Genomic DNA, 27,168 nt, shown 5'->3' on the forward strand with positions numbered 1-27,168 from the left:
CCTAAACAAATATCTGAGAAATGTTTAATTATATCACAGTTGCATGTTTTACTTTTATTATTTGTGACAATGTTGCAAAAAGCAAAAAAAAAATAAAAAATCACAGACTGCTAATTTATAACTGTTTCCCTACACAGACAAATGTTTTAAAAAAGAATATGTCTCAAGCACAATTGGCAGTAAGTAAGTAGGTTCAATATAATTTTATTTATATAGTATTTTAAACACCCAGTACAACTAAAGTTAAAAACAAAACACATTAAAACACAGCTCTATAATAAATCAGTACAGCAATAAACCAGGATTCCCCCAGAAAACCTGCTAAGCCCGGTGCTCTGGACGCTAGGGCAGCTATCCAGCCATCCGTTGTGTTTTTGAATTAAAAAATGTTTAAAGTTGACAGGAAATCTGAAAATATCACTTGATAATTATGTGTTATTGAAAGACTAATACCTAAACACTGACTATGAAGTCTTAATAAAAGGCAATCATTAAAAAAGAACAAATAAATAAGCAATGCTTAGCCTGGTGGGGGCAGAAGTAAAGCCTGGTGGCCCGCCAGGCTTATAATACACTGGGGGAATAAACTGGCATAAAAGTGACCTAAAACCAACAGGTTGACAGATATAAGACTTGATGAGCACAGTTGAAATCAAATTGTTTGGAGTAACTTCAAGATGAACTTCAGCTTAAAAAAGTAAACATTATCAACACCTCTAAAGTAAACTCTTACTGAGTAAAAGCTAGACAAGGATATCATAGGAAGAGGAGGAAAATAACACTGGTGATTTGGTTTAGGAGCTCAAAACAGCAATGAGAGAAAGCCTTAATATATTATGATCTGTCTGTTTTATACAGATCAACATATTCTAATCTTTTATGATCAAATATAGTTGCATAACCCACTCATATGTGAGCATGCCAAAAGTTTTCAACTGTGCTGTTTCTGAATGAGAAACCGACTTTAAATAATAAATTTGTGAAATAATCTACTGAGGAGAAACAATTTCACCCTCTGTGATCCCTATTATTGATATTTGCCTATGGTGAGATCCCAAACTATTTGAAAACATTTACTCTGCTCCGAAGCTGTAATTTGTTCAGCCTCCTTTCAGAAGCAACTCTGGCGCTAAAGAGAATCCCCAACCCAGCTGAACTATTGATCCTGTGTTAATGGTAAACGGACAGGCCATCACAGAGACCCATGTTTAGCGTTTAGCCAGTGGCTCAGTCTATGCATCGGGACGTTTACCGAGGTCATACTCAGAGCAGATCCGGGATGACACATAAACACTACCTGTCTCTCAGAATAAGACTTTGAGAGATGCAGGCTAGCTCTACTTCATAAAAACACAGGCAATCAGTAAACTAGTAAAACATCAAGCTGCAGGCTAGTCAGTTGGCACATTTCAAAGTTTAATCTTAAACCCCCTCGGTTGTAAAACCAACAGTGTCGTTATTGAAGCTGTGTGCACACTAAATAAAGAGACTTTTGTTCACCACTGTAGCACTGGCGTTAGCTTGTTAGCTAGCTAGCTAGAGTAACAGTTGGCTGACTTTTAAAAGCGCCAGTCGAGGTGACATTTCATGACGGCTCAAGCTTTTAATGCACTTTATTTGCAGTTTGAAATCAATAGATAATTATCACATTTTTGCTAAACAGTGGCCTCTGTTATAAGCTTTCCTAACCAGCCTCTAAGACAGAGATAACCCTAAAAACATGCATAAAAAGCTTTCCAGAAAGTAGCTAACTTTAGCATACTAGTCAAAGTTTTATACTGAACAGGATAGGCTGCTTTATAAGGTTTAAAGAGGCGAAATAATAGCAAAGTTGATAACTTACACACTCCATGTTCCACCCGGTCTACAACTAATGGGATCTCACAAAGGCACGCAAACCTCCTTCCGCTGTGACGCAAAGAGAGCTGTTACCGTAATATCTGTGGTACTGGCGCAACCAGGCGGAGTCACCGTAATAATTGTGTTAAATGCATTTCAGGACAGGATACAATAAAAATATTAAGATACTCTTTTATATAAAGTTTAAATGGTAAATAATTGCTTTGTAAATGTAATTGTGCGCATTAGGGAGAAGTAAATGAAACAGAACTCAATATGATAGTTTATTTGTTCATCAAGAATATTTAATGGTTGGAAGTGTAAAAAAAAACAAATTCATGTGTCTGTTTTTTGTTTTGGACTGTTTTTTTTTGTCCATTTTTATATTCCTGATTATATAAGCAAAATATGTTTTTTATTTATATTGCAATGATTTATGGGAGGTAGTTTAATTTAATTTGGTGTGGACAAACATACAATACACTTAAGTCTTTTCTGCTTGTATATTTTCAACCTGTTCAAATTGTAGTATTTTGAAGTATTAGCAAAAATAATTATTGATGACTGAATAATAAAAAAATCAATCAGCTGGTAATTTTTTTTGTTTTTGTAAGTTTAACACCGTACGTTAGGCTAATTGGGGGGAAAAAATAATAAATTTGATAAAACCTGTATGACAAATGGCAGAATAGTGAGAGCATTTATAAGAGATTATTTGCAGTAGTCCTCAGTGTATGGATATTTCCTAAAATAAATACTACTACATCACTTATGACATTAGGTTTCAAGAACAAACTGAACAAAATAGGTCTAAACCCCAGATATCTATGAACGTCAATCCATTGTCCGACAATAAACATTTTACCAGCAAATTTGGGATATTTATATATACATAACATGTTCACTAGACAAGCTACTAGCAGCTGTTTGCAGTAGAAAGTCCAGGACTTCAGTCAGTTACCTGATGGTCATTAAAGACCTTTTGCTAAGACTAATGCAAATAAATCTGCATCCTTAACATGTTTTTTTAAGAATACACAACTAATAATAAAGCCTCATGCATATCATAAAAAAATAAATGTTGGCATCTTAAAGAAGAAAAATCAGGGACATCCAACAAGTGACAGATTTGTTTATTTACAAAACAGTTTACAGCAAGATTTCTAAATTACCGTTGACCCACAGGGGAATACTGGTGTTCAGGTGCACAACACCTGCACCTATGGTGTCAAGTCAATAAATGAAAAAAACAAAACAAAACAAAACTTAAAAGCACCTTGAGTCAAGAAAAGGAAGCAGATGAAGGAGTTTGAACATCTGTAAGGCACAAGACACAGCATCACCAGCCTCTGCTCAACTATCATCAGTTATCCACCATCTAACTATTAGGGGAAAGCATTTTATAAAGTTAGAAATATCCACTACAGCTACAACACAAGGCTTTAGGGGAGAAAAAAAAAAACAGAATTACTGTACATTAGATTTCTGTAAGGCTACAGGTTTTGTAAAAAAAAAAAAAAAGAAGAAAAGATTTCAAGTGTTTGACAGTGACCATTTGTCAGAAAGGCTACAGGCACCATGGTTGGGTTTTATCAAACATGTTAAAGTCATCAACTTAAAATTCACTAAACTAACTCCGTGGCCACCTACATAGTATTTTGTAATACTAAAATGCAAATCAAAAACTGAAATCTAGAAATCCTTTTAGCTTCGATAAACAATCTAAGAGTGTACTCTGTGTAGAAAAATGGAGAGCGACAGCTTGAGTCACTCCAGATATTTTCCAAAGTATCAAATCACATTCTAAGATTCTAGTTATACTGTATATAACGGGCTTAACTTGTAATTAGCAAATATTTATGTTGTCCATAACAACCTTATCACAATGAATGGGGAGAAATTAAACTACAGATATAAGCGATGTGTAACGGCGTAGTTAAATATACAACAGAACGGCGTCATGGCGACGCGTCACCACAGCTCATGAGTAAGAGGTACCTGAGGATGAGCAGATAAAAATTACAGTGAGAACTGAGAAAAACCCCAGTGAGATTTCTTTTCTTATAGAGCGCTGATAGAATAGTGACCACATTTAAAGCAATGTGAACTGTGATTGCATTTCTGTCAAAAAGACCTGCTGAAATTATGGACCAGTCCTTGGAAATAATAACAATAAAAAAAAAAAAAAAAACAAAATTATTCCCAGAATGCATTTGAACGTTAAAGTATCCAGTGAAGACGCTTCTTTGAGGGGTTAATCCTGCTCTAGACATTTCTTTCTTTCCATGGTTACAATTACTGGGATCTAGTATCATTTGTCGGGCAGCTGCTTTGCTACGTAAATCAATCTTGAATTCTGAGCGGAGAACAAGCGTGCCTCTGCTGCATCGACGAGGCCACCGTTAGCAAGCTGGTGAAGTTGTGTCTCATGTCTTCAGTAAATCAGCTCACTGGTGTCCTGCATAAGCCTTTACATCACTGCACACTTCTTCTCCTCTGGAGGTGCGTTCCCGTCAGCTTTCTCCATCTCCAAAATGATTCGCTTGAAAACCTCCACAGCAGTCTGCGTTTCAAGCAAGAGTCTTTGTCAGGCATGAACAATGGATTAGCATCAGGGGTTAAACTTTAAGGGCTTGTTACCTCGTTTTCTTTGGCGGAAGACTCCATGAATGCAGCTCCCCAGGAATCAGCTAGTTTTTTGCCCTCCTCTGGTTTGATAACCCTTGAAACAAATCGACAATGCATAGTGAAGTGAGCACATCTCATTGCTTGCTTGCTGTAAAAAGTGTTCTTGAAACCTTCACATGGTCAAATTTAATAACTTCTTAAGATATAAATCGTTATGGTTAATAAATAGGCTATCGTGACCCGAGTTCCAGTCAAAGTACAACGCAATAATTTGAATTTAGCTAATTAAGCTAATGTCAGTTTTAAACGTATAATTTCTATTAAAAAACATGGAATTCAATTTAATCTGAATGATTCTTACAGAGGTTTTATTTCTTCACTTCAAATATTTTTTGTTTCTTTTTTTAAAATCAGTGTAGCTGCACAAATCAAAACAAGTTGTGAGGTCTAGACTGCAACACAAGATACATTTAGTAGCAATTTTAAGCACATTTTCTAAAGTTTAAGCACTTTCAAAAACTTGAAAAACACCAACGAATTTAAGTTTCAGGTGTCATCGGACCTCTGTTTAAGGACTATATGGCAGTTACTTAATTTAATAAAGTAAATACTGCCTTGTTAAAATTAGCATCTTTCGAACATTATTATTATTATTATTATTATTATTGCTACCACAAGATGGCAATAATGCATTTCTGTTACCTAAACCAAACAATAACACCAACACTCACCTTTCCATGTGAAGATCTTTTTTGTTTCCTACAAGAACAGTTGGGACCCTGAAAAGAAAAATAGCTCAAAATGTACAAATATACACTTTAAAATTTCTCAGTTATAAAGAACTTAAGGGACTGATTGGACTTACTGAATCTTGCCAACCATGTCTAGCAGCTTGTCGTGTAGAACCTGCACAACTTCAAAACTGGACAGGGGACAGGCAGTGTTATTTTAAACATTGATCTGGAAGAGTAGTATTAACAAAACTTCAACATTTGGATGCAGAACTAATCAAATGGGAATCTTATGACATAAATTACGTCATGGTATAATTCTAGTCAACATGAGTTTTTGCTGCTTAGCTGTAAGAAATGCTCCAACTGTGAGCATCATAGTTGTTTTGCAGCATTTGAAGCAGCAGTGACACTAAGCCGACAGTTTCCCTGAGTCTGAACCGTAGTGACAAAGTTTAAAAAATAAATAGTAATACTAAACGCTGACTTCATTTAATTTGCACATCTATTCGGTGCTTTTGTCTTTGATACTCTCCTGTATTTTCTATTCAGAGACCCACTTTCCAGGATTTCCGATTACAACTTCAAGCAAACATATGCAGAATGTCACTTGTTATTTTATTTAAAACAACATATCAATGATTTTTTTGGGACCCGACAAAATCTTGTCCGATTTAGATGGAGATAAATATATTTATTTTCTTATATTCAACCCATTAGTTTCTTGAATGCTTTCAAGAACCTAAACACCAAAATCAAATGATTTACCAGGAAAGGATTCAGATTAAATCAAGCATTTTTAAATCAGTAAAAAATGATATCTTGGCTGAACATAAGAACTGTTAAAACTCGACTAAATTTTATAACCATTAAAAAGTTGAAGAAGCAATGTGTTGAATATTTAATAGTAACATCATAAAAAATGTGAAAATAAGGAAACTTTGGAGGACTTTGTCTTTTTCTCTAAATGTTGCTACATAAATAGAGGGACACTTGTAACTTACTAAATAAATAGTTGTGCTGTCTAGTACAATTTAAAAGTTGCGACATTCTTTCAAATGAAATTGTTTGTTTAGACACTAATCTCTTAAAAAATTTGGCTGATATAACTTTTATGGTTCGACTTAAATAAAAAAAATTTTTACAGTATCGTTTCCCCTTGATGGGCTGCTTATAAATACCTAAACAACAAAAACTCCAATCTGGGATGAACTAAAACTTTACTTTACTCATTATTAATGTGATTCAATAGTAAACACTGGTTAAAACCCAAATAATTCCCGTGTTGAAAAAGATATAAGACTTCTTAATGCAAAGTTTATTACTGAAATAAAGGCAACTACAAAAGCATCCACTGACCTTTTCATGGAAGTCACTGAATAGACCAGAACATAACCATGGATGTCCATTGAGTGGGACTGTGGAAAAATTGAGTACTCATCCTACAGAGAGAGAAATTTCCATTTCATTTTAGAAATAAAAGTCCTGGAGATTTCAAAAACAACACTAAAAACAAAAGACAAATGTGCTTATTAGTCAGAAACATTCAGTTTAAATCACTCAGATCAGTTACGACAACAAAGTAACTTACCTGTCCGGCTGTGTCGACTAGCTGCAGATTGAAGTCCTGACCTTTCACGTTGACCATTTTGTTAAATGCTTAAGAAAAAAAAGGGAAGTTTTTACAATTTTCACATTAAACCATGAAGAACTCTTAAAACCGAGCAAATATAAAATCACTCACTGTTTTCAATGGTTGGGTCATAGGAGTCGACAAACTGTCCTTCAACAAACTGTATCGTAAGAGACGACTTCCCTGCATGAAGAGCACAGCAGACCGACGTCATGTGACTTTTAAACAACAAACGTAATTGATGTTTATTCATGATTGATGCTGCTCAGCATTTAGATGCAAATTATAAAAAATAATCTAATGACAGGAAAGAAAGGATAGGCAACTAGCTGCCAATGTGTCGTTTGTTTTTCAATCAAAGTAGGCTGGACCTTTGGCAAAGCGAGTCTTAAAACTACAATTTTGATTGGAATTTGTGTCCTCACAAGCATCCAAGTGTTTTAAAAGTTAAATTTCAATATTTGGTCATCAGTTAAGTTAGCGCCCTTTCAGCTTGTTGCAAAAAGCACAGGATTAATTAGAATTTAAGAGAACAACGGTAGTTGGGATGTCTTCACAGGAAATAGCACAAAAATGTTGCAAACAATTTAGAAGTTGAACACTGAGGGATATTTTGTAGATGTCCATTTTCCAGCTGTAGATTTTGTAATTTTCTCTACAGCAATGTGGATTACAATCAGGAATGCTGTAAGTGAAAAATGTCTCAAGAGCAGAAGAGCCAGTTTGTGTCTCTGCGTCGATGTGACAATTTGTTCAGAAAATTGCCGGCGTGTCAGACAAGTCCAGCTTCAAAAAGCAAAGAGCTGAAATTAAGATTGAGTAATTCAGACAGAGGGTGACGGGAACAGACGCTGCTATTTCCAAATAAAAGGAAAGGGAATGGGCTTCTTGACACAATATAGAAAGTGAATTACTGAAACTCTTGGATAGATCTGGACAAACATTCAGCCTAATTTGACTTTTCTTGGAAGAGCATAATCTCAAAGAGAAACACTGGGATTTGAAATATTTTTACCTCTCACTAATTGACTCACTGTATGTGGAGGCAAAATAAGCTCAGAACATAAACCAACTCTGTTTTTCACACATCCACTTGTTTCAAATCTTCTGATTCGTACAGAGGATTCGGGGCATTTATACAGTTTTGCTGCCATTACCCGATTTATAAAGATCAACATGCATCTGCCTTTCTTGAAGGCCATATCCTCTCGTCTTGTGGCTAAATTGAATAAATCTCTCTGTCCTGTCCATCCATGAGATCAAGTCACAATAAGAATAGGAGATAAGCCCAGACATCCTCTTTGCTCATTCTGGGATCCTAAATTGTTCTAAGGCAAAATTACATCTATATTTCTGCCAGTATTTTCTTGGTCTCCTTACTTCATATTTATATTCCAGAGAAACAGAATATTCCAAGTCTCTCTTCACTCAGCTCAACTTTAAAACTGAAGAATACATTTAAAAAAACGATTGTTATATTTCATAGGTAAAGAGTGTCAATTATTGCAACGTCAGTTATTTCCATTTTTCTCAAACTATTATTTCTTAAATGTGATCAAATAAAGGCTTAATTTTCCTCATGAGATGCTGCTGCTGCAATTAAAAAAAACATTTTAAGCTCTTCCTACATACATAAAAGACTACCAATAAAAGTGGAGGTTGTTCTAAATATTGATTTAAGATTGGTAAAAGGTACAATGTCAGTCAGTTTAAATCACATCTAATATTCACATTCATAAAGATTTATGATGTTGTGCACATCTAGAGTTTTGTATTCACATCCTCATTAGTGAGACATAATAAAAATGATGGTCTATAAAACAGACAAGACCAAAACGCTGTACCGATTCCCAAAAGTGAGCTCAGGGTTTGTTCAGTCAAAAATCACTGTGTGGTATCTTGAGAGAATTTAATTATGTTAAACTACGCTGACATTATGGCCACAAGTACACGTATGCCACACTTGATAGAAAATATAAAAACTGTCACTAACAATAGAGCAAAAGGTGCCATCGGAATCCACTGGCTGAATGAATACTTCCAAGGTGAACTGGGTGACAATGTGAAATGCAGCGTTGAGAATTTTGATTTTATTTATACCATACAAGTCCCAAATTCCACAAAGAACTGGAAAAAATATTCTAATTTCAAGATTTATCAATGATATTTTAAAAGAAGTAGAGAATGTTTTTTTAAGTTATAGTTTTTATTGACAAAAATCAAGACAACAATACAAGCACTTTAACAAATTAACTAAACCACTAAATTTCATTTGTTTATCTTTTTCGGCAACATCTGAAAATAATGTTTTACAAATTTTTATTTTAGCCCTGAATTACATCTTTTAAAAACACAAAAACTATCTTGACCATCATTAATTTAAATAAAATACTCTTTTAGTCTAATTGTTTATTTTGACACGCAAACAGAAAGCCAGTTTAAAGAAAGCAAGGCTAAATGAATATTACTGGCGTGATGACAATCCTTATTTGATAAATACAACACACGTGTACAAAAACTAGTTCAAAATTCACGACTTTTGAAAACTTTTAATACTGGTAGTAGGCACAATGGTTTGTTGTACCGTTTTAAACTTGAATAGGCTGTGTTGCTTAATAACCTTGTGCCTATTTAAACAGTAAACAAACATTTTCCGAGTTAAGCCTGAAACAGTGATGCAACAAAAGGACAAACATCGAGATATTATTAAACAGAAACAGTTGGGATAAGATATGAATAGTGTTTGAAGGGGTAGATACATGAATGAAATGAACGGTCTACATAAATGTTATGGTTGAAATTCTTAACGAAAAGCTTCTTGGTAGCCGAATAACACCTGCTGAGCTAACATTTAGTGTCACACAAGGTAGCATATGGCAGAAAATATAGAGCTAATAGCTTTTAACTTTGATATTGAGAATGTGAATACAGAAAGCATATATGAGCTTGTGGGGGTATAGACAAGATTTTAGTGCAGATAGGTAGATGCACTCAAAAAGAAAACAAAGCCCGGATATTAGCATGTTAGCCTGCTAGCTCACCGACATCAGCTGTACTCACCTACGGACCGGTAACCTATGACCGCGATCTTTCTGTATTTTGGTTGAGGCATCGTGGTGAAAAATTTGCTGCACGGGTTCTGAAAAAGGTAATACGCCAACAAGTTTCACGATCTAAACAAACTTTTATCGCCACATTCGTCCCGCGTCACGTGACAACAACAAACTTTTCGGAGCTGTGCCCCGCTCGAGCTCTCCGAACTGGGCCCCAAGCTGGGTTTTCACACTTTTACCGAATCAAAAACAACCTGCGCCCAACTCAAAAAGCTTCCAATTTCTGTATCCGACTCGGGCGTGAACATACACACGAGGTTTGTAGCGGGAAAAGAGGTCGTTCGGAACAAAATTGTAAACACAAAAAGGCGAGTTCAACGCGGTCGAGAGCTGCAACTCAAACTGACGGAAATTGCCATTGTGTAAGCACACCGTCGTAAAACCAGTCTATGTGTCAGAGAAATGACATGAACGGGCTTTCAGGCTTATTTGTACAGTAGAGGTCACTCTTTGGACGTCCCAGCAAGTTCCTGACAACTATCCTTTTTCAGACTGTTCCAGACAGACGCCAAACAAAATCAAAGAACTCCTTTTTTTTAAATCACAAATATTGAACTCAACTAAACTCATACTATAGAACACAAATATGAACACGTGTTTACTCAATTGGCCTCCATGATAATGGAGTGTTTGGAAAGATAAATTAGAAGACTACACACTAAATCTGAAAAAACAAAATGACCTTTTTCTTTCATTTTTTTCTTTTCTGGTAATAGTATAGTGAGAATGGCTGTTTTATAGTGTGAAGGGCAGATTTTATTTGAACTGAAAATCTATTTCTGTGCCAGATATTGCTATTTGCTAAAAGTACAGATAAATGTGTTTAGTTTCACCAGAATGTTTCTTCTAACATGAAATACTAACATGAAATCTTCTAACTGATTGATTGACTGATTATTGGAAAAGTGAACAATACCACTGGGAACATGCAAAAAGTGCTTGATTGCTACAATAAGAAGTGTATACATACAGTTACATAAAAATTTAAGTAAAAAGCAATGTATTGTATTATAGATTTGGAAGCTATCTGTGTCATTTTCTATCAATATTTTCAGACTTAAATGTATTGGCATTATGATAATAGCTGTCCATGTAAATGTCAATATCTGCATATTACTATTGGGTCACATGGCACTGGTGTCTATCTCCAGAGAAACAGAGACACCCTGGACATCCTCAGTCATGACAAAATTAAAATAAATTTAAATCTGCCATTTCACCCTATCTACTCAAACTTCTGTGACCACGTACCCACCATCCACAAAGCGGATGAAATAGTGGCCCACAAAACATTTGAACCACCAACCAAGGTCACGGTATGATTGATATTTAACAACCCTATTTACCCCAGTAAGCAAGCAAATTCTTTGATTATTTAAGGATGTTCCAAAAAAGAAAACAAAAACAAACAAAAAAACCCACAATGAACAAAACAGACCTGGAGATTTACTTTTAATGATTGTCTAATCTGAAACAGTACTTAAAAAAACTAATAAAAATCACAAGACTTTAAACATTTTACTCAATTTTAATTTATAAAATCCAGCGTGTAATATGTGCTTTAGGTTTTTGTCTTTCCTGTCTGATCAATCATCTTCTATGCATTTTATATGTTAAAAAATGGAGGTAACAGTCAATATCTGACATTTTATTGAGTGAATATTTTTTTGAATAGGGCTAGTTTGAACAATGTTTTCCCTTAATAAATGAAATCATAATTTGAAAATGGCATTTTGTATTGAAGGTAAAGTAGTTATTTTTGTCTGACTTTAGGACTGGCTTGAAGAAACAATTAAATGTGACCCAAAAAATGATGTAGAGGAATCTCAAGATTACTGTGAGCAGTTGAAATCATTCCGAGTAAAGACCTGGAGTAATGGCAAAAGATGAATTGCCATAAATACTAATCCATGTGGAAATACAAAAAGCTTTTTAGTTATTAGACAATAAAAAATATATTATCATTATGTATTCGAAATGTCATTTCTATCTAAAATTTAAATGTAAATTACAAAGAAATTTCTTTTTCAGAACTGACCGTGATAGTAGAGACATTATAAAATGTATATTTAAAATGTGTACAAAGTCAATGATAAATGCCTTGCTTTGAAGTGACATGCCTAATGTGATCCGGAAGTTATCCCAACCTAGATAACTATTCTTCCGGTGAATATTGCCGTCATAAACAGGCAGATAAAAAATCTGATTTACCTCAATGAAACGGCCTTGACAGAGACAGGTAATTTACCAAGTCTTTAAGAATCGGACAGCTTTTGAAAGGCATTCATAGTCGTTAGTCTTTGCCGTGTTGAAACAGTCAAACCACCAACTGACTAGCTGCAGCTGTTGGTGTGGCTGCGGCTGCCATAGCAACCGCTGAAGAAACACTGACAGGCTAACGGTTGTTTGTTGTGTTAGCCTCAAACATGACGTCGAGCCGAGTGGTGTGTTCATTTTAGCGACATCTACCCAGTTAGTTTCATAACCTAATCCTACGTCCTGGTGCCATTACTTATATTTCTTACTAGCAGCATTGTTCTTTGAGTTTTTATCAGGCTGTCGATGATGTCAGACTGTTGTATCGTCTTACTGTTGAGTTCAGCTAACTTGACAAACGGTAATTTCCATCCCATGCAGTAAGCTAACGTTAGCTACCAAGGCCATAAACTTAGGTTACCTCACCCTCACCGTTATGTAAACGTTGTCTTTCTGGTTCGTGATCGGGATTTCAGATTATTTAGACGCACACAAATTATAAAATAGATTGTCTTAACTTTGAGCTCATTTTTTGAAGTTGTCATTTGCTGGTTCTAATTGTCTGGTTTGGTAAGGTTAGAAGTGGACCTAACCTAGCTGCCAGTAATCTACTTTAATGCGATTAATTGATCCACATAAACTAATGTACAAGCATGATTGATTTTAAAAGTGCCTCCGTCAATCATCGCACGGAAACTGTGTGCTTTAGGGGTGTTGTACTTAAGTGTTAGAACTGCCAGATTAAATCTGCCCTCTGTGTTTCTTTAACTCACTGATCCGCGTCTGTCAATTGTAATCCGTATCTGTTTTCCTAATGCTTAAGCAGTGTTGGACATGCAATGATATTCAGTGATTAATTATGTTTGAGAAAGAACTCACTTTGACCTAAATATAATTTCAGGATTCAGCTTGAAATAGTATGGATGTTGATGACTGTAATGGCAGATCCTATATTTCAGGTAAAAGTTTATTTAGTAGAAGCTACCACGGTGTTTAACATTGGCATGTTTGTTAAATGTGGGACTCCACAGTTACTGTGGTTGTGGTTTTAGGTAGTGGGGATTCATCACTGGAAAGAGAGTTTTCTGGGACCCTTGGAGGTCCAACTGTAAGCACCCCAAATAGCAAGGACAATTCTCCTAGACGGTCTCTAAGTGGTGAGTGGGAAGTTAAACTATTCTTATTTACATGTGCATTTCAATAAACAAGATTGATTACTTAATGTCAGGTTTCCTCTGTCTGCTTTTTCTCGTGCCTCTGCAGCCAACTCTATTAAAGTGGAGTTGTACAGTGATGAAGACCTAGGACGCGGTAATGAAGACGAAAGAATCGAGCGGATAGATGATGGAGGTTCAGGACAGGGATCAGAGTCTGGCGGAGGCTACAGGGAAGTCATGAACCCTGAAACCATGCCACCTGGAGCCACCAGGCTGCCGAACGGAAAGCTGAAGTGTGACATTTGTGGAATGATCTGCATCGGGCCTAATGTTCTCATGGTGCACAAACGCAGCCATACAGGTGACTAATGTGTTTAAACCATAACCGTTTAAGTAAGAATAATAATAATTTTAAAAAAAAGCATGTCATGTGTAAACAATTCGTGGATGTATATCATTTTAAAAAGTATGGAGTTGTTTTTTATTTTTTTTTTTTTTTAAAGTGTGGATAGGAATGGAAAAAAGTTTGGAGTTTCTAAACATGATTACCTGTTCTATTTTCTAAAAGAGAGAGAGAAAAAAATCTAATTTTCCAAAATGGAAGTGGTTTTTACATTGAAACCATATTAAATTAATGTCCTTTAATTTCGATTTGCTGCATTAGTTAAAAATTTTGCCTTCTCCATTTGGCTTTTCAAGTTTCTGGCTTAGATAGACTCCATATATAAATACATACCTATTTAAAATGGAAAAAAGGACAATTTCATAGTTGTTTTTTTTCCAACTTTCGTTCACTTTAGGCTAGGATTCGAAGCAGCTTCCTCACATGATGCCAAACAACATCTCATTTATACTTCTGAGTACTGGATGTACATGTGATGTTATCAAAAACAACTAGTGATTATAGCAATTTCATATAAATTCCCCATTGTTTTACTTAGTTTTCTTGTATTGTCTGTTTTTGCTTGTTGTGATAACGTTAATAGGTTAACGATTATGGTGCTTTTTTGGACAAGACTTCCTAGCAAAAGAGATTTTAAATCTTAATTGGATTATTCCAGGTAAAAAATAAAGATTAATTGAAGAAAAGCTTAAAAAAGTTTAAAATATGTTTTTAAGAATTTGTGAAACATAAGGATATTTGATTTTTCTGAGTTGGTGAAGAAGCAGAAAAATCAGTGAAACAATTCACTACTACAATGCTGAATCAGAAGCAAACATCATTGTTGCCTCATTTCATAAACAGTGGTACATAAAGATAATAAAAATGTGAATTCTTAGTACTCAAATGTCTAAAATGTAAAAAATGAAAACAAACAAATCCTGCGTTCTTGTCTAAGTAGACTAACACAGTGCAGTAAGCGCATGTAGTTGTTTGAAGAGAACATGTGCTAACTTATTTTACAATTCACAGGGGAAAGACCATTTCAGTGTAACCAGTGTGGCGCCTCATTCACCCAAAAAGGAAACCTGCTCCGCCACATCAAGCTGCACTCAGGAGAGAAGCCGTTTAAATGTCCCTTTTGCAGCTATGCTTGTCGAAGAAGAGATGCCCTTACTGGGCACTTACGCACTCATGCAGGTAGAACAATTTAATACCTCAGAAGTGTGTTTTGTTGTTGTTTTCTTTCTTACAATCAGTCTGAGTTATAACTGTCTTTCTCCTCTACCTCCAGTGTCCTCTCCAACCATAGGGAAGCCATATAAATGCAACTTTTGTGGCCGTAGTTACAAGCAGCAAAGCACCCTGGAGGAACACCATGAGCGCTGCCATGGTTACCTACAGAGTCTGGAGTCACAACCAACAAACAGTGCTCAAAATCTAGGTATAGTACTGGCACTTATTCCTCTTACAGAATGGTGAGCGTAAAAACTCCTTTACACGTTGATGACCACAATCCTCCTTCCGTAATTGCCTGAAAACCCCAAACTGTGGTTTTAGATTCCGCAGCAAACTAGGACTCATAAGAAACGCTGTCTGAGTCATGAGGAAACTTTAAAGTAACGTAACAGTTTGTTTGTACTCTGTCCAGGAGAGGAGATGAGAGAGCTAGAGTTTGTACCAGACTCTCTTCTGCAGCCGTCCTCAGACAAGATGGCTTTTATCGATCGGCTCGCCAACAGCGTCACTAAACGCAAAAGATCCACACCACAAAAATTTGTAGGTGAGCATTTAGTCTCAGTGTGGACGGTTTTAGGGATTTAACAAAGCAATATTTGTTGCTTTAAGTGTAAATTCAGGTAGTCAGATCTGCCTTTTTGATGGGATTGCCAGTCCTCTGTGTTTATTCTCCCAGAGGGTTCAAGTAGCTTCCCAATTCTGTTTCTAGTAGTGCAGTAGGAAGGACTTCAGTGATTTAACTAAAGCAAAACACATTTATAGCTAACTGGCCTCATGAAGACATGAAGTACCTTTCTAAAGTATTCAGACACCTTCAAGGTTTTCCTCATTTTGTCATCCTTAAGGCTGTAATAAGAAACAATTAGGAACAAAAGTCTTTCAGGAATATAAATGGTAAAGCATTGCATAGAACACATCAAAAGTTTCGGTAATAACTTATTTGATGGAACTGCATATTATATCATGAGATTGTGTGTGTCTTTATGTTGCAGGACAGAAGCACATGCGCCTCAACATTGTGGATGCACCTTATGACCTGACAGCTGGCTTGGATAAGGGCGAGGACATGCAAGCTGGGGACCTGGAAGCCCCTCACTTCGCCAGCCTTGGAGAGTACACAGCAGGTAATGGAGGAGGATTATCAGATGCCATTAGGCCTCTACACCTTCCTACCACTCATCCATCCTATTTTAAAGAACTCCGGCCGAGCCTCAGCGCCCCTCACACCTCCGCTGCTCTGGGCCTGAGGTTGGATTGCACAGGCACCGGAGTTGGGCTGGGAGCTGTTGTTGTCGGGGGGAGGGAGGCAGCAGAGGGTCACGAAGACCTTCCTGCCGGCCGAAGTCACGCGCCGTCACCTAGCAATGGTTTCCAGGACTCCACAGACACGGAAAGCATGCCGGACGAGCCCTGCAACAGCACGGCCCCTGTCCCAACGTTGCCCAGTAACAACGGGCATCAGCTCCTTCACTCCAGCAACCACGTCGCCAGACCTCCTCCCACCTCACACCACAGGAGTCGGGAGAGACGCAGCCCCAGCCGAGCCAAAGATCGGGAGCTGGAAAGAGAAGAGGGAGGACACTCGGCGTTTCCGCCTCCCGCCTCAGCTCCAACTTCCAGCTCACCCACGGCGCCTTCCTCTACCTCCAGGGAGGCCTTCCGGGTCGTCGATGCAGAAGGGCGGGCTGTGCGGTCGTTCCGCTGCGAGCACTGCCGCGTGCTTTTCTTGGACCACGTCATGTTTACCATCCACATGGGCTGCCACGGTTTCCGACAGCCTTTCGAGTGCAACATCTGTGGCTACCGCAGCAAGGACAGATACGAATTTTCTTCACACATTGTCCGCGGCGAGCACATTCTAGACTGAGGGTGAACGCCGGCCGCCCTTCTGTTCACACAGAGCTTTCCTCCCCCTACCCCAACTCAGACGAGGACCTGGCTTGGTTTGATCTGCACATGGACTTGAAGGGGTCACTGACAGCGAGAAGCCGCTCCTGAATGTTTCAGATCCTGGCACAAAATTGTAATAGGGTCTCTAGTTATTTTATGAGTGATATAAGTATTTAAGGTACATTTTCATTAAAGGTGTTCCAAAGTGTAGAAGGACGAAATGCATTCTTTTATCCACAGACGTGCCTTGCACCAAATTTCAGGATTCAGACTGCATGCACAAATTATAGTAGACAAATCCTCATCAGAAGTAACACGGGAAAGGCTGTGGTGAAGTCTTTAAAGAAATGAATGCTTCTTTCGAAGTTGATGCTTTTTCTTTAACGTTTCTTTAATCCTGGAGGAATCCTGTGGAGTCGCTTTATTTCAAAAAGTACAACTCAAGCTCAAAACCAAGTCCATGTTAGCTAAAGTAAAACATTGGAAGGGGGTGTCCTTTATATTATATTAGAAATGCACTTTGGTTTTTACAAGAGGTGAAATGAAGAGATTCGTATTTGTATGTATTGGTGTGTGTGAGAGAACGACCCCGAGGGGCCCTTAGTTTTGTTGTAAAAGTGGATAATGAAGGCCCTTGTTTTTGTTTGTCGACTCGACGCCTTGAGGAATAATGTATGAATCTGTTTTCTTCTCTTGACTGTTTTGTTTGCACTGATACCTGCCAGAAATCTGATATTAAATTATTTTATAGAGATATGTTAATGCTCTGCACGATATAATGTGAGGAAAAACCGGCTGAAAGCTCTGCCTTGAGAGGAGCGGGGTTTAGATATCACTGCCAGAGTTTAATGAGTTCAGAACTTCCCTTTGAAAACTAAATTAAGACCTAATCCAACACTAATATATATATATATAACAAATCTATTTATGATGTATTTAAAATGAGTTTGATGTTCTGTCATTGTATTGTGCCTTTGACTTGTTCCCCAGGCTAGAGCTGCTAGACTTCTTGTCTTTCTGGACGTCACAATAAGTTCAAGTTTCAGAATGGTTTAAACACTTGCGTTCTTATTTTTGTTAATATTTAATGCATTTTAGATTATCTGTGTCTTTTCAGCAAATGTTTACCCTGTTTAGCAAAACCTAACCTGCTATCCTGTTATGAAAGTTGAAGGTTAGGGGTTAGGGTTGTCAGACCTTTCAGTGGTTAAAGCACAATGTTCTGCCCAGAAGGCAGTTTGAATCTAGAGTCAACAGGAATGATTGATGTCACTTAAAATAAACAGAATTTTGAAAAATGTTCTTAAAATTCAAGACCTCAACCTTGTGATCATGGTTCGAGTCTTTTCCCTTGTCAGTTTTTCATTCATTAGTTTTCTTATTTCCAGGTTCAAAACAATGTTGCTTTCCTAAGACGAACTAAATTGAGCCCACTCAGCCACTTCAGGCTCTAAATGAATGTTAGTGGTTGTGCTAGTGTTGTGAACAGTTCCTGTTTTGTCTTACTGATCACAGTTCATTGATTCTTGCAGTTTTAACAGTTGTTTAGATATGCAGACATTCTGAAACATAAAATGTTTGAAAATAACAGTTTAAGGCAACGTGTTTGTTTGGTATTAGTGTGGTTCGGTGCGGCACCAAATAATCTCCTCATAGCTGGGCCAAAGAACCACTTGTTTGCTACTGTAAAGCACTTTTCCTTGGTTATAGCGGCGAGAGGAAAGTTCAGACATTTGTACATTTGGGAAAAGGCTGTTTATTGCTATTATTAAAGGCTTTTGGACATTATAATCCTCATCTCCACTTTATTTTGTGGAAGTGCTTTCAAACTGTGTGACTGACATAAACGTATACCTCATTTAATCTGGATGGAAGGTTTTAACTAAGCACATATCTCTGCTAAAACAGACTTGAGTCACATTGCACTTTAATATTTCAAAGTCTAAATTCACATGAAGTTTCCTTTTGACAGGAAATAAAATTCCCATTCTTCAGCAGTGAACAATATCCTGCCTTCCTGAGGATAGTGTTGCACAGGGAAGAGAGGTTTTCTGAAATTTATAGATTCCTGCAGCTCATTTCAACACCTACTGACCTCATTGTAAAGAATGTTGACTTTGAAGCATTCGTCTTAAATAGATTTGTACAGTGAAAGCATTTAATCCCGAGGTCTCCCTTTGCGTTTTCATTTAAGCTCCCATGGTAAAACTTTTTAAATGTAGAAATAAATGTTGTGCCTTTAGTTTTATTTTTCTAACAGCTGTCTTTTATATGCTAAATGCTGTTTTGGTCCAGATTAATTATCCCAAACTGATCAGATCCAGCTTCTAAACTACTGGCTTATTTGTTTTTTCGTTGATCCCATAAAAGAATCTAAAAGAATCGTCTTGGCTCTCAAATTTACAATACGTCGTATTCTATATTTTTCTGCTAAAGGCACAAGTTTGATCCCTCGTGTCCTACCAAAGCTATTTGTTCCTGAGCCAATCCAAAAACGTTCCCGATAAATCACTACAAAAATAAACCAATCCAAGTAATTATATTTACTATAGTGATCTTTGTGACGCTTCTTTAATGTTCGATTTAATCTTTTTCCTCTCAATATTGCTTTAAATAACTACAGCTTTTTAAATGTATCATGTACTTTTGCATTTGCTTGACTCAATCTGAACTTGCTGTAAGTTTTGTACTGTAAGCGTCTACCCTAAATAAAATCTAAGATGTGTTTCCTAGAAAAACAAAGAGACTTGAGTTTCACTGATTCAAGTTTTGTAAAGATGTTTTAATTTTCTTTTTTCAGGAACACAGCATCTTCAGATTTCACTTTACATTGGTTTTGGAGGAGCTCTTGGTGCGCCAGCCTGTAAAGAAAAACAGAAACGTTAACACAAGGACCCGCTACAAATGTCTTGTGAGCTCATCTCAACCAAGTTATTTTAGTTTAAATCTGGAAGCCGGCTTATTCCAGAGCCAGTCAGACGACTTATGAAGTCTGGAGAAAAACTCACAGCGGGCCTGAATCTTGGTGGTGGGGTTCGGTCCTTCCTGGCCTCACAGGAGCGGTTCCTCACCACTTTGCTGTGGATGGCACAGCTGACACAGTAGTGCAGCTTCACGTAGAGCTTGGGCAGAACATAAGCTGAAAAGTGAAGAATGACACATTAATATAAAAATACAAAAAATGGGCTTTGGAGCTTCTTTAAAAAATATCTGTCAATCTTAGCTGCCAGGTCATGGTTGGTAAATGTCACTCATTAGTACACAAATCAACAAATCTGATCTTTCAACTTAACATTCTAAAACCTGAAGTGCAGCTTTTATCAAACATCTAAATACCTATTTTCTGTCTAATATAACCCATGTAGATTTTCCCCTTTGTTTTTTTAAATTCAAATTCTTACTCTTAATTCACTGCTGAAATTTTAAGTATTTTGTTTGAGAGGACACTCACAGTCAAAGACGCTGGCATCTGAGATGTCTCTCACAGCCGCTGCCTCCACAATGTTCCTGATGACAAACTTCTTAATGGCCTTGTCCTTGGGGACGCAGCGGGCGCAGTTTGTGCAGCGGATGGGCTGCACGTGTCCACGGCCCTTCTTGGCACGACCGTTGTTTCTCCTCTTCTTGGTCTGTAACACAGAGCCCATGTAAATATATATATATATATATATATATATATATATAAAATACTAAACTCAGGTGACTGTTTTCATTTCCATAGCAATACGCGACATCTCCACATTTCTTCATCTGTTCACTAATATAGATTATTCAATAACACTTTTACCTGGACGGTTTGCCATCTTTTTATTCAATGATGTGTTGTGAAATATGAGATTGTCTGTATATAAATTCTTGGTAGTTATGTTGGTTAAGAGGACTGCTACAACTCAATTTACTGACAATATCTGAAAAGGCAGGGCAATCCAAAACTTTTAACATTTCATGACAACATCTAAAGGTTTTGAATTTCAGCCCGTTTTGGTATTTTGGCTGGTTTTATCTCAAGTTTCAATGTAAGCCAAGGAACACATTACCCCAGAATATCAGCTTTTAAAGCTCTGTAGCTTTATCTTTGTAACACTCCAAACAAGATCTTGGTATCAAATAATTTTTTTTTCCCTACATACAATTTTAAATACCTACTGCGTATCTATTACGAATAAGCTAAATGCTAAAGGATAGACAATAGTACATCTCTTATTCTTATGATGGATTCAAAATGAAATTGCGTTTGAAGCCTTGAGATATAAATCTGTAGTACAATTCACAACACTCGGGAATGAAAACTAGGTCATTGTGAACCTCCAATAATAGAGAGGTGCGTTTAATTAAAACAGATATTAGGGTTAAAACGTCTCATCAAAGATGCGGTAGGTTAGCCGACTAACCCACTAGAAAAAGGTTAGCTTCGGGGTTTTGAACCTCTAGCTGGCAAAAGAGACGTATTTACATCTATGTATTGTCAATTTAGCGTTTTCATGAACTAGCGCTCTTGAGAATCTAATTTGTGTGACATATTTATGTTGCTGCAGCTCGTCTCAGTTTACGTTAGCAGCTACTTTATCGTTAGCCAGCCCAACGAACACATGCACAAAACGGCTAGCCTGCTAACGGTTAGCATTAGGCCCCGACTCTTTTATTACATGTTCTGACATATATAAATAGCCTGTTCTACGTGTCACGTATTCGTTATGTGTTTAAAAATGCTTAAATGTGTTCGGAACGCCACAGATTTCGATTAAAATACGAGTTTATTATGTTTGTGAAATGCCGCCGTCGGTAGCACACACTCACCATGTTGCACGGGAAGCTGGAAAGAGGACCGGAAGAGGCTGCACGGCGACACAAGAACCCGTCCGCTCCGCCCTCTGACTGATTTAACCATAGAGTAAAACCTACCGTCTGCAGAAGAAGATGTCTAAAATAAAAATATCTCACATATCATCTCATATCAACGTATATTTATGTCTATATATGAGAGTAATTCTTAGTCTTTTCTCAATCTTGTTTTGCAAGGTATCGGTCATTTGCATTTGATTTGTTATAACTTGTACAATCGTTGTCCTTGGTCAGATGTAACGATTTATTCATTTCCGTTACCCATTCTCACACACCGACAGACATATTTGTGTTTTTGGACACTACTTTAATAAATTTCTCGATATAAACCCTGCACTAATTGCTCGACAGTGCGCAAGTGATGACTCAATACTGACCTGTAATTATAATGCAGTAGCATTACAGAGGATTTCACACACCCTGAAAGTCAAACTCTGTGAATCACATTTTAATTCAGTTGTACTAGTTTGTCTTTAGTTGAATCTATTCACAACTCCTTTTGACCCTAACCTGGGTACCAGAACTTTAATTCCCCTTTCATTGAATCATTGTTTTGTTGACTTAGATGTGCACTTAGACACTCTGCAAATCTGAAAACATAAAATACTTCTTAATCGGAGTTTTTTTAGTGGACTTCTAAAGATTTGAACAAAAATCCCCTCAAGATTGGTGCTGCCATTACCGCACTTTAATGTGGATGTGGTATTCTTTTGCTGACAGTTTGTGCTTTTTGTTTATTTCTGACAAACAGGATTTAGGCCCAGAAAGTCCTACTGATATCAACAGAACATAGCACAAAATAATTACCCAGCTCTGGATTTCTCTGCAGGACAAGAATCCTGTTTTGCAATTCTTCCTTCAACCCCAGCCAGGTATTTTCTTGAAGACGGCCGTTTATTCAAGCATTACATGTTATACTTCTGTGAACTGGGGTATATCCTTATCCTGACTCATCAGCTGTTCTCCAAAGATATGATTTTGATCCTTTTAAACCTCTTTGCAAACTCTGGCTTTAGCTAATTCTCCAAATGTCAGGAAATCCTTATCAGACGGGGTGTGTGAACCATTAGGCAACCAGGTTGTTGCTGCTTTGTAATCGTTCTGAAGGTGATTTTTCTTAAAGATTTTGTGATTGTTTTCTTTTTACAGAAAACAAAGTGTTGTGAAAAAGTATTGTTTCTGTTTAGATTTTTTAAAATTATTTTCTTCTGTTCGTATTTCTTTTTTGTGACAAACTGATTTTAAATATCAGGCTTCCAAAAATATTTTTAAGGAAAAATGTGAACTTTGACTAGACCACTCCAAAACCATTAAGTTTTTTTTTTTTTTCGGCCATTCAGTGATGAACTTTTTGTTGTGCTTTGGATCATTGTTCTGCTGCATTAAAGTCACAAACGGATGGCCTCACATTCACCATCACATGTTTCTAAAAAAGATCTGAGTTCATGGTTCCACCAACAGCCAGAGCAGTCCCGGATCGCCATACTGCCCCCACTGTGTTTGACTGTAGAATGACGCTCTTTTATAAAATGGTTAGTTTTACAGCAGAAGTAAAACTAACTTCTGAAAAGAACACACGGTATGTGTTCTTTTCGTCAGAACACAGACCGTTTTCCCAAAAGATCTTGGGAAAGATTGTAAAGATTTGGCTCAATTTTAAAAACATTTTTGACATAGTTTCTATAGAATATTGTTTTTTCACAAAGCGCTTACAAAATGGTCATCTGTATGAAGTAAGCAAAAAAAAAAAACAAAGTCCTTGAAAAAGTTTATTTAAATTAAATTCTCTGCCCGGACCTCATTTCTTCTTGCTCTTCTTATCTTTGGACTTCTTTTTGCTGGCCTTCTGGGCGTTGGCCTTTTTGTAGAGGTAAAGCCCCACCAGGCCGAGCAGCATGGGCACCAGGGCAAAACACACCAGGGGGAAAATGTCGTTGATGATCTTCTGCCACTGCGTCTGCGGTGAGAGAGAAAGCACCTCCACCTCGAACTCAAGTGTAGCATCACCTGCGACAGACGCGGTATTTTGCCGTCAGAGAAGTGACTTAATAAAATGCATCATTACGTTTTAATTGTCATCGTTTGGTCTGGGTACCTGGAATTGTAGGAGGGTATCCTTTTTTTCCATATGCAAGGTGAGAAGGAATGGTGGCTTTTATTTTTTGCCTGAAGACAGGAAAACAACATTTGTTTCTGAAAAATCATTTGACACATTTATAAAGTGTTTTCTTCTCTCTTTTTTTTTTTGACAAAATCGAGATTTTTCTCGCCTGTGGGACTTACCCTTCACAAACACCAATCAAGCTTTGCTCCAGACCTGTAAGGAAAAATCACACAACACTGACGGTAAGGAAATAAAAGGTCTCAATGAAGTGTCAGTGATGCTGCTGCAGGAAAGTTGCATTATTAATATTATTATTTGTTAATTTACCAGGAATAACTGTCCTCTTCCCCAACACTATAACGAGAGGATCCCGGGACAGCGAGGAGTCGATCATCTGCCCATCCATCAGCTTTCCCTGAGCAACCAGAGAAACAGGAACAAGAGTAAGAAAGAGGAAAAACTAAGATTTCAGAGTTGATGGCTATTGTTTTTTTTCTCGCACCAGGTGTGTAATCAGTTAAGGTTTTGCAATTAATTGTAGCAGAATATATGAATAACCAAAAATGTAAAACAACAACGTCATGCGAAACAGATTTTTGGTCCAATTACTTTTGATAAGAAGAAATCATTCGACATTTCTCTTACTAACATATGTAAGATTAAAATAAAGACATCAGTGACCAGGTGTGTGGTTATCTTAAATGTTTTTAACAAAAATCGCCTTATTTATATCTTATTCAGAATTTATGGTAATATTAATTATTATTATTAATGATAATAATCCAACACATTCTCACTCCCGACTCGTCACATATTGAAGCTTGCAGGTCCCCTCAGCGTCACATGTTGACGAATAATCATAATTATTATCACAATTATTATGACTATTAATAGTAAAAATTACTATTACTATTAGAGGTAATAGTAATAGTAATAATAATTGCAGCAATAGATATGTAATGAACTTAAAATTCAACTTATGACATTAATGGAAATTTCAACCTCCAGCTCACAATTTAATAATAAAAAAAGAAAGTAAGTTAGTATTGTCTAAATTTTGGGGGAGATTGTATTGATTTCTTTATTTTCCTTTTTTCTCAATTTTATAATAATCTATATTATTTGTAGTATTAAGGGAAAATAAATGGTCAGTACCATATGTGGTACTTCTCACGAACATGCCTCACCCATGACACCGCCACCCACGTGGTAGGGTTGAAACTATTTTAAATATATATATTGAAATATTTACTGTTCTCCAAACACATCAGAAACAAACGTGTTTACTTAATCTGTTCTTTTTCACTTATGTTTGTTTTTTTGTTGTTTTTTTTGTGGTGGAAAAAATATACCTCATAGACCAATACCTTAGATGTAAAGTTAAGTTATTTATTACCAGATTTTTCCATCTACTGTAAACCCCACTTGGGTTTTAAATACCAGAAAAACCTCCCGAGATTATATCTGGACGCTTTATTAACAATTAACCGTGCCGCCCATGTTATTTGTAAATATTTTGAATGAGAAACAGATGGAAAAGGTTTCGATATTTTTAATGTTATTTTAAAGCGACACAACTGGATTAAACAGTGAGAGCAACTGAACATTATAAATCACTGCTATCATTTTTTATATTTCTACCATAATAAAAATGAAAGCGCTGTCCAGCCGAGCTGGTATTATGCTGACGTGTTGCACCGCCCCTATATGCCTCATAGTAAAAACCTAAGTCGAATCGGTTCCCGTTTAAAGTCACATGAAACACAGACGCGTAAAACCACATCATGTCCAAAGTGTGAGTCTGGATGGCCTCTAAATCCCGAGCCTGAGGCTTTTTATCACTCAGCCTGAGCCGCTGTATGGAAATGCAGCGGGATCCACATGGTTCATGCGGACGGTGCCACATAGACAACATCTGCCCTCGTCATCAGCTGGGCTCGTCTCTGCCGTTGTTTGTAAAAAATAAAAATAAAAAATTGAAATAAAATAGGTTCCTTCCCCAAATACAGACGGGCTCGCTGCTTTATGGGGTAAAGAAGAGCTGAGTGTCTGATTGACTTACTGTGTAGTGGACTTTCAGCGTGTCTCCAATTGTGGAGAGTACTGAACAAGTTTCTGGTTTCACCTACGGCACGAAGAGTTCAGAAACTGTTATTTTGTTTCAGGATGTTGCATTATAGTATTTCCTGCTGTTATGCTGTAATACTCACCAGTGTCTCGACCTGCAGCTCATCTGTTTCACTTTCGTCAACCTGTGCGAGTGCACAGGAGAAAACAGCAAGCACCAGGAGAAAAACCCGTGTCTTCATTGTGAACTTGTGGAGAAGAGCAGCTGCCATCCACTAACTTCCGTCTGGCTTCTTCTGCACCCAGCAGAGCGGACAGAGAGAGAGAATATCGAGCTGCACCGCCTGTTTGGTCGATAAGTGCGTCCAAAATGGCCCTTGCAGCAGGTAATGCTGAGGTGTTGTAACACTCTGGTGATTAGCCGCCCGTGGACGTTGTCCCAACACCTGGGTCTCTCCACGAAGAGCCCGCCTTGAAAATTCCTCCAGCAGCATCCCATCTGCCTGCCGTGGGAGGGAAGCGGAAGAATTACTCCGCGCAGCCGCCAGGGGGCAGCGGCGCTTTGCTTCAGCTCTGCTCTCACGACGACTGGTGGGAATTCCAAAACTTTCTTGGGATTCACACCACTTGGCTGAACTCAGAAGAAAGCGTAATCTTTCGGAGACTCCTGTCTGTTTAACACACCTGATTGAAATGAACACGTCATAAGCAGGCTCCAGTAAGAGTTGGTGAATGGGTTAGGAGCACCAAGAAAATGTTGGAAACCACAGTTACGGTCATGAACAGAACCAGTAGTTCTGTTGTTTGGTTTGAGCTTCGCTGTTTTGACATCCGCAATCCTCTCAAATGTCCTTTAGAATGAGCAATTCGGATATTGCAACGCAGTCAGGGGAGTATTCGAGTTATGTAAAGACTCAGTTTTAAAAAAATACAAATATTTATAAGGTTTGAGAACGGAGCGAACTAATTATGTTAATGATGAAGAGTTTAAACTATATAGTCCCTTAAAAAAAGGCTTAGATTACTACTGATCCAAAGACATGAAGTTAAGCCCATAATTATTAATATAATTAATATAATAATTAATATGCTTGGCTGACTAAATATGTAAAATATATTTTCTTTCAACAAATAAGTTTCTGATTGGAAATGAGAGAGGCATCTCTCGAAAAATAATAAAACAATGTAAAAGAAGCATCAGTTTAAGAAAAATAACTTATATTTTAAATAAATGATAGAATGTTGAAAATCATTTACAAAAAAATTCCCTTCTCACCCTCCGCGGGT

At 37.2% G+C, this 27,168-nt stretch overlaps 5 protein-coding genes across 9 annotated transcripts in view; 1 reads left to right on the top strand and 4 right to left on the bottom strand.

Moving 5' to 3' along the window:
* The window catches only part of prkag1 (protein kinase, AMP-activated, gamma 1 non-catalytic subunit), a 10,918-nt gene extending 8,974 nt beyond the window's left edge, over window positions 1-1,944 (bottom strand). The window contains exon 1 of the mRNA XM_015044506.1: window positions 1,844-1,944. Within this exon, the coding sequence (XP_014899992.1) occupies window positions 1,844-1,852 (9 nt within the window). The 5' untranslated portion in view covers window positions 1,853-1,944. The remainder of the gene's footprint in view (window positions 1-1,843) is intronic.
* Window positions 1,945-2,955: 1,011 nt separating this feature from the next.
* rhebl1 (Ras homolog, mTORC1 binding like 1) lies at window positions 2,956-10,335 on the bottom strand. Its single transcript, XM_015044513.1, has 8 exons — window positions 9,892-10,335; window positions 6,943-7,014; window positions 6,790-6,857; window positions 6,558-6,640; window positions 5,333-5,389; window positions 5,199-5,246; window positions 4,480-4,561; window positions 2,956-4,402 (listed from the first exon to the last, which is right to left on the bottom strand). Exons 1-8 carry the CDS (start codon window positions 9,941-9,943, stop codon window positions 4,310-4,312), a joined length of 555 nt encoding a protein of 184 aa, XP_014899999.1. The 5' UTR covers window positions 9,944-10,335; the 3' UTR covers window positions 2,956-4,309.
* Window positions 10,336-12,096: 1,761 nt separating this feature from the next.
* On the top strand, window positions 12,097-19,116 carry LOC106954769 (zinc finger protein Eos). Of its 5 annotated transcripts, XM_015044510.1 has the most exons (9): window positions 12,318-12,561; window positions 13,102-13,159; window positions 13,253-13,357; window positions 13,464-13,718; window positions 14,772-14,939; window positions 15,034-15,183; window positions 15,391-15,522; window positions 15,971-16,102; window positions 16,175-19,116. In XM_015044510.1, exons 2-9 carry the CDS (start codon window positions 13,120-13,122, stop codon window positions 16,843-16,845), a joined length of 1,653 nt encoding a protein of 550 aa, XP_014899996.1. In that variant the 5' UTR covers window positions 12,318-12,561; window positions 13,102-13,119; the 3' UTR covers window positions 16,846-19,116. The 5 variants fall into 5 exon arrangements, with proteins under 5 accessions (XP_014899994.1, XP_014899997.1, XP_014899996.1 ...); XM_015044508.1 differs by lacking the exon at window positions 12,318-12,561 and adding an exon at window positions 12,097-12,183 and having other exon boundaries at window positions 15,971-19,116; XM_015044507.1 differs by having other exon boundaries at window positions 12,319-12,561; window positions 15,971-19,116.
* Window positions 19,117-19,629: 513 nt separating this feature from the next.
* Window positions 19,630-21,697, bottom strand: LOC106954773 (40S ribosomal protein S26). Its single transcript, XM_015044514.1, has 4 exons — window positions 21,666-21,697; window positions 20,320-20,497; window positions 19,877-20,007; window positions 19,630-19,729 (listed from the first exon to the last, which is right to left on the bottom strand). Exons 1-4 carry the CDS (start codon window positions 21,666-21,668, stop codon window positions 19,694-19,696), a joined length of 348 nt encoding a protein of 115 aa, XP_014900000.1. The 5' UTR covers window positions 21,669-21,697; the 3' UTR covers window positions 19,630-19,693.
* Window positions 21,698-23,465: 1,768 nt separating this feature from the next.
* Window positions 23,466-26,569, bottom strand: fkbp11 (FKBP prolyl isomerase 11). Its single transcript, XM_015044512.1, has 6 exons — window positions 26,025-26,569; window positions 25,877-25,939; window positions 24,142-24,229; window positions 23,994-24,027; window positions 23,806-23,876; window positions 23,466-23,717 (listed from the first exon to the last, which is right to left on the bottom strand). Exons 1-6 carry the CDS (start codon window positions 26,151-26,153, stop codon window positions 23,509-23,511), a joined length of 594 nt encoding a protein of 197 aa, XP_014899998.1. The 5' UTR covers window positions 26,154-26,569; the 3' UTR covers window positions 23,466-23,508.
* Window positions 26,570-27,168: the final 599 nt, after the last annotated feature.

The sequence above is a fragment of the Poecilia latipinna genome, unplaced genomic scaffold (genome assembly GCF_001443285.1).
Source record: "Poecilia latipinna isolate Pla-1442-1.1 unplaced genomic scaffold, P_latipinna-1.0 Scaffold680, whole genome shotgun sequence".
Lineage (NCBI taxonomy): Eukaryota > Metazoa > Chordata > Actinopteri > Cyprinodontiformes > Poeciliidae > Poecilia > Poecilia latipinna.

Bases quoted from the DNA above. Each gene is read 5' to 3' on its own strand.
- rhebl1 (XM_015044513.1), bottom strand. From the start codon at position 9,943: ATGCCTCAACCAAAATACAGAAAGATCGCGGTCATAGGTTACCGGTCC. The intron at 6,858-6,942 runs GTGAGTGATTTT...TTTTTTCTTAAG, and splicing joins TGACCCAACCATTGAAAACA to CATTTAACAAAATGGTCAAC. The intron at 5,390-6,557 runs GTCAGTGGATGC...TCCCCTGTCCAG, and splicing joins TCAGTGACTTCCATGAAAAG to TTTTGAAGTTGTGCAGGTTC.
- LOC106954769 (XM_015044508.1), top strand. From the start codon at position 13,120: ATGGATGTTGATGACTGTAATGGCAGATCCTATATTTCAG. The intron at 14,940-15,033 runs GTAGAACAATTT...CTCTACCTCCAG, and splicing joins GCACTTACGCACTCATGCAG to TGTCCTCTCCAACCATAGGG. The intron at 15,523-15,970 runs GTGAGCATTTAG...TTTATGTTGCAG, and splicing joins CACACCACAAAAATTTGTAG to GACAGAAGCACATGCGCCTC.
- LOC106954773 (XM_015044514.1), bottom strand. The intron at 20,008-20,319 runs GTGAGTGTCCTC...TTCACTTTTCAG, and splicing joins AGATGCCAGCGTCTTTGACT to CTTATGTTCTGCCCAAGCTC. The intron at 19,730-19,876 runs GTGAGTTTTTCT...TTTTCTTTACAG, and splicing joins CACCAAGATTCAGGCCCGCT to GCTGGCGCACCAAGAGCTCC.
- fkbp11 (XM_015044512.1), bottom strand. From the start codon at position 26,153: ATGGCAGCTGCTCTTCTCCACAAGTTCACAATGAAGACACGGGTTTTT. The intron at 23,877-23,993 runs GTAAGTCCCACA...TCCTGTCTTCAG, and splicing joins TTGATTGGTGTTTGTGAAGG to GCAAAAAATAAAAGCCACCA. The intron at 23,718-23,805 runs GTACCCAGACCA...CGTCTGTCGCAG, and splicing joins ATACCCTCCTACAATTCCAG to GTGATGCTACACTTGAGTTC.